Source organism: Limulus polyphemus, unplaced genomic scaffold, assembly GCF_000517525.1.
Source record: "Limulus polyphemus unplaced genomic scaffold, Limulus_polyphemus-2.1.2 Scaffold12519, whole genome shotgun sequence".
Classification (NCBI taxonomy): Eukaryota; Metazoa; Arthropoda; class Merostomata; order Xiphosura; family Limulidae; genus Limulus; species Limulus polyphemus.
This window is the reverse complement of record NW_013678129.1, coordinates 1-6,680: the sequence shown is the minus strand read 5'-3', so window position 1 is coordinate 6,680 and position 6,680 is coordinate 1. Positions and strand designations below refer to the sequence as shown.

General features: G+C 34.2%; 1 protein-coding gene across 1 annotated transcript; it reads left to right on the top strand.

Annotated features, from left to right (window-relative positions):
- Window positions 1-448: 448 nt before the first annotated feature.
- LOC106477006 lies at window positions 449-1,340 on the top strand. The gene has a single exon (XM_013937613.2). The coding sequence runs from the start codon at window positions 656-658 to the stop codon at window positions 1,019-1,021; it is 366 nt and encodes a 121-aa protein (XP_013793067.1). The 5' UTR covers window positions 449-655; the 3' UTR covers window positions 1,022-1,340.
- Window positions 1,341-6,680: the final 5,340 nt, after the last annotated feature.

Here is a 6,680-nt window from a genome sequence, read left to right as displayed (position 1 = left end):
TGTGGTAACAACGGACATTAAGGTAAGGTTAGTAGCATGGTAACAACATGTTCAATATATTTATAGTTAGTCACATGTCCATAATGCTGTAAACCAATTGAATGTAAATATTTGATATCTTCATTTGTCGCTCTTCCTATCAAAAAGTTAACTTTCCTCATCATCTTGCTGAAGGAAGTGATTTACACCAATTAAATTCGTTGTTTAATAACTATCGTTCACGACTGGTAAATATTGTTGTATTAATTGTTGTTTCTTACACTATACCGTGAAAGTTTCATTTTTAAAAATCTTATCTGTGACCGGTGTTGGCGCTGCTGTCGACCACATGATATCAAAGAAAGATTGTTGCAATTTTTGGCACATTGCCAGTAATGTTTGGCAATCTTCCCTTGCTCGTCACGTGACAGCTTTTCATTCGGTACTTAAAGACCAATGGTTCTTTCCAGACAATCTTTTGCTCATAGAATGCCAAGGTGTGCATTTTGATTGACAGCTGTACGTTTTACCACACAGAGTCTGATTTATTTTACTTCATAATATTTGTTTCCCGTTTCTAATCAGAAGTTATTAAGCAGTTAATCTTTGGCATTGAAGATATTGTAACCAGAGACCAGTCTGTTTTAATAGTTAAACTTGACAACCTCTGTAAACAATGGCTTTTATGATGCCAGTTGTTAAAGGCGAATACGAGATTTATCCAAATCGGTCCCGAAGAGGTAGTGCTTGTAGCCAATCTCGGTCTAGAAGAGGAACCCAAGTCGAGTCTAGCTTGTCCTGCTCTCCTGAAAGTGATGTAGAGGAGAGAATGGCAGCCATTGTTAGTCTCGAACATGAGAGCAAAGAACATAATAGTTCCCATAGTATATCAGGAAGTCAGTCTCTCAAATCAGCTTCCAATACTTCGCTGGACAAGTTTCATTGTCGACTTGTGGACAAACTGAAGAAGAAGCTGCGAATTGACTCTGGTGTCAACCAAGATGATGTTTTAAATTCGTCTTCTGGAAGTGGCCCTAAATGAGGAGCTGGTTGGAACAGTGTACGAAGTGCGTTTCTTTATTGACTGAAGGACGCCATTGAATAATGCTGTTACATCTCTTGACCAACGGTGCATCATTCCCAGGATATTGTATTTCCAACTTCCACAATTTTGTAAATATTGTATCTAAATGTCTTGATACTCATGTGATATATAAGCTGATTTAGAAGGTTGAGTTTGGGGAAGTGTATTCGGAACATCTTAGAGGAAATAGCTTGGTTTGTGTGCAACAGTTTGACCAAGTATCTCGTGGTTTAAATCTTGTTTACGTGTGAAACATTTGCTTGTATTTAGAGAGGAACTTTACCACAAAAAATAAACTCGTTAAAAAAGGTATTTTATTGTAAAATATGTATTTTTGTTAAGGAAATATCATGTAAGATTCACCTTGTGTTTATAAGTTTATATGTTACGTGTGTTAAGAAAAGTGTAAAATTGATATATATATATATATATATATATATATATATATGATAGAAAGAGATATGTAAATACAAGTTTATATTGAAATTTCAGACTGCTCAGTGTCTTGTATATTTTCCAGTTTTTCACTAAACTGTTTTACTGGTAACTTAGATACAAAATTCACACACGATTATCGTGCGCAAATTTTGAATTGTTTGAAGAACCTCATTAGGCTACACTTAGATGTTGTACAATATACAGTAACCTCATTAGGCTACACTACAATATACAGTAATCTAACTAGGCTACATTCAGGTGTTGTACAAGATACAGTAACCTCATTAGGCTACACTACAATACACGGTAACCTCATTAGGCTACACTACAATACACGGTAACCTCATTAGGCTACACTACAATACACGGTAACCTCATTAGGCTACACTACAATATACAGTAACCTCATTAGGCTACACTACAATATACAGTAACCTCATTAGGCTACATTCAGATGTTGTACAAGATGCAGTACATTGAACAGTTGATTATTTACTGTGATAATTACATTCAATGGACGAGATTTAAACAACTGACATAACTCGTGTCTGGTTAACCCTAAATAGTCAAGTTGAGTCAAATCACCATATGTAAAGTATTTACGAGACGTATTGATTTCAAGCAGAAAATATTATACTAATATTATACTAACTCGTGTCTGGTTAACCCTAAATAGTCAAGTTGAGTCAAATCACCGTATGTAGAGTATTTACGAGACGTATTGATTTCAAGCAGAAAATATTATACTAACTCGTCTCTGGTTAACCCTAAATAGTCAAGTTGAGTCAAATCACCATATGTAAAGTATTTACGAGACGTACTAACTCGTCTCTTGTTAACCCTAAATAGTCAAGTTGAGTCAAATCACCGTATGTAAAGTATTTACGAGACGTACTGATTTCAAGCAGAAAATATTATACTAACTGGAAGTTGAAAAACCAATTACATATCTATTGAAGAAGAACGCCATTAGCCCTTAAACATGAAGAAGGCCAAAGGTCTGAAAAGGGGAATCAAAACTAGTGGAAAGCAATTTAAGGTAGCCATTTATTTCCACTAGGTGTTACCGTACTAGGATTGGGAATCTGAGGGTTCATGATTAGTGTCCCGTTGCCGCAAAAATGCTTTCCGCAATAGGAGGCCGAGTGTGCGTTATAAGAATGACGGTCGAGTCCCACTATTCAGTGAGACAACAGTTGGCGGTGGGTGTTGTGGACTAGCTGCCTTAGTTCAGTCTATGTTTTCAATATTTTGTGTAGTTTTGAACGAAAAACTTGAAACAAAACAAACCTTTCGCGATTGTAGTTTCAAGGGAAAAAAAATATACGACTTAGAATAAAAAATAATTCATAATCTTAATAATAGCTAAGAAAATTTGAACAGGTAAGTAAGTAAGTTCGCGATTCGATCCCTGCGATATGCACGGCAAAATAGCTGTGGCGTAGCCAGGTTTTTCACTCAGATCAAATGTAAATGTTTATAGAAGTTTTATTTTTTTATTAAATGATACAAAACGAGTTTATTATATATTTTGTTAGGGGAGGGTGGCCCCGTTGGGCCTCCCCTTGGCTATACCTATGAAAGGTAGCCATTGTACAAATTTACAAAAAAAAACATACTTGTTAATTTTGTTTTCATTCCTCCATGCAACAGCGCCATCTGACGGAAGTGTTTGAAAACTTCACTGTATGTTGTAACATTTTGGAACCACCGCGACTTGGCAGACTGCCAGACTTTGGTACATTGTGATTGCGTAACAGGTGCTAGTTTTAATATTCGGTGCCTGGGGATCGTGGGAATATTTTAATATTCGGTGCCTGTGGATCGTGTCAAGTTGATTTATTCAGGATCACATTGTGGCAAACTTTAGACCAAGTTTAAAGCATTTCGTCAATCTCTGAACTTTATTATAAATATAAAATAAACAAACGTTCGTAACGCAAAGAATGACGCACGTGAGGGAAAGAATAACTTCTCCCCTCCATGTCAGTCCTACTTACAAATATTGAGTAATACACAAATTACAACTTTTTTTTTTTTTTTTTTAGTTTTTCATCTCCCCCATTTCCACCCCGTGAGGAAAATCGTGAACTATCTTAACGGTTAACTCTTAACGGTTAATTTAACTATCTTAACGGTTAATTTTAACGTTTCAGTAAAATCCTAAACATTGAAATAATCGGATCATAACAACGACCTTATAAAATATTAAACAATGATCAATAATCTTATCATTTATATGTTTGTACGTAAATATCTGGCTTAGAAAATGAAGTCTGAAAGTGGCTTGTAAGTAGATGCCTCTACTTACAAGCCACTTTCATGATTTCTTCCTCTATTTACAAGTCACTTTCATGAGTTGTTCCACTAGTTACAAGTCACTTTCATGAGTTGTTCCTCTAGTTACAAGACACTTTCATGAGTTGTTCATCTATTTACAAGCCACTTTCATGAGTTGTTCCTCTATTTACAAGCCACTTTCATGAGTTGTTAACAACTCATGAAAGTGTCTTGTAAATAGAGGAAGAAATCATGAAAGTGACTTGTAAGTAGAGGAACAAATGCTGAAAGTGACTGGTAAGTACTCGTCTTCAGTGACGGGAAACGTTTCTGTTAATCTAGCAAAAGTACCCGTCCCCAGTGACGGGAAAAGTTTTAGTTAATCTATCAATATAAATTATTTGATGGACTTTATTAAAGTTAATTGTGTTACGCTCTTGGTTTCACTCACAGCCAAAGCTCTGAGCTACTTATACCACTCACCACGAAAATAATTGTTGAGTATTTCAGTCATGATATAAGCCACTGAACAATAACATACGGTAAATCTACATTTAAATTCTTTAAGTTACGTCACATTTTGAAATGTGAATGATAGTGTGGTTAATTACTAACAATTTAGTGTAGAATATCCTGCTTGCAAAATACAATTTGACATCAACATTATTCGTGCCTGTTCTCCCGTCATTTCAAAAGTGAATGTTGAGCTTTGCGTGCGTGCGCAGCTTTTCAAACGAGAGACAGACGAACGCTCGGATTACAATATATATATAATATTATAGAGCCCATAAATAATTATTATATAGATTATAGACCACAACGATTTGTTATATAGACTGATCACAAGGACTAAATTACATGGAATACAGACATTTCTTATACAGGCCAGACTGGGTTATATGAGCTACAGAAATTTATTAAATAGGCCACAGACATATTATATAGAGTACAAAGAGTTATTATATAGATCATAAAGACCTTTTACATAGACCACAGCTACTTATATAGATACACTTGTATGGAACATAAATAATATTTATATAGACCACTTCGCCGGTGAAAATCGTTTGGGATCAACGTTTGCTTTATTCAACATGATACGATTAATTACGACTGACTCTCTTGGGAAAAGATGAAACATAGATTATGATAAGTAAAAATCAATTTGATGTTTGGGTTAATAGATATGGAGTTACATATATGTTTGGGTTAATAGATATAAAGTTACATATATATTTGGGTTAATAGATATGGAGTTAAATATATGTTTGGGTTAATAGATATTGAGTTACATATATGTTTGGGTTAATAGATATTGAGTTACATATATGTTTGGGTTAATAGATATGGAGTTACACATATGTTTGGGTTAATAGATATGGAGTTACACATATGTTTGGGTTAATAGATATGGAGTTACACATATGTTTGGGTTAATAGATATGGAGTTACACATGTTTGGGTTAATAGATATGGAGTTACACATATGTTTGGGTTAATAGATATGGAGTTACACATATGTTTGGGTTAATAGATATGGAGTTACACATATGTTTGGGTTAATAGATATGGAGTTACATATATGTTTGGGTTAATAGATATGGAGTTACACATATGTTTGGGTTAATAGATATTGAGCTACACATATGTTTGGGTTAATAGATATTGAGCTACATATATGTTTGGGTTAATAGATATTGAGTTACACGTGATAGATATCCTAATAACTTCAGCTATGTGCAGAAACAAAATCCAACTCAATTTCTTCCTCCAACCTAATGAGGGGTATGTTTCATAACTTTACTGACCGACTTGCCTCAATGGAATACACGAGTCTACAGTACAATCGTACTGGTTCACCACGTGATAAAAATCTCCAATAACCATAAGTAAAGTTGGTTCAATTCGTTCTTGTTTATTTTATAGTTAAATCATAATCAATAATCAATACAAAATGTCAAAAATCAATACAAATAGTTTAAATAATAATTTACAAAAATAAAAGGGTAGGAGAAAATGGCGTCGAGAAGTTCGAATACTGTTTGTAAACTATTTTATGAATCGTAACATCTTCAAATATACTCAACTCTCTGACCTCGTGCTTTACTTGTGTAATAGAATCCCATGCACGTGTTTTCTACTTTATAGACTCATGTTATACAAATTCACATACACGTAAGTGTATCAAAAAAGGAATAATATACACAAACGATGTTTCAACAAGTTATCAAAATCACTCTCTGAGTTAGGGTTAGTGACAAATGAACAGTAATTATTTTAAAAAAAACGTATCATTAAATTGTGGGATGTTTAAAGCAGACGAAACTAAAAATACATTGAGTTATTGTTAGACCTACTGGTATAACATTAAGACTAACAATACACGTATATATGTAATAGGTCACATGAAGTGGGTTGTATAGCATGAAAAAACACATATATCTCCTATTGAAGGGTTGAAAATTATCATACAGTTTTGAAGGTCATAAGCACACAGCTACACAATGGGCTATCTGTGCTCTGCCCACCACGGGGCTTCTGAAGGGCACCAAATAACGATTGACGTCATCATTCTTGAAATGTAGAGGTCAAGAACGTAACTAACGTATCGACGTTATTATTCAACAAATAGCCTTATTACAAACATTAAACCGTACGTAAGTTGCACTATGAATAAATATGTATCTTGTTCAGATCGAGCGTGGTCTAATGGTTGGTTATTATTCAACAAATAGCCTTTTTACAAACATTAAACCGTACGTAAGTTGCACTATGAATAAATATGTATCTTGTTCAGATCGAGCGTGGCCTAATGGTTGGTTATTATTCAACAAATAGCCTTATTACAAACATTAAACCGTACGTAAGTTGCACTATGAATAAATATGTATCTTGTTCA

Bases quoted from the DNA above. Each gene is read 5' to 3' on its own strand.
- LOC106477006 (XM_013937613.2), top strand. From the start codon at position 656: ATGGCTTTTATGATGCCAGTTGTTAAAGGCGAATACGAGATTTATCCA.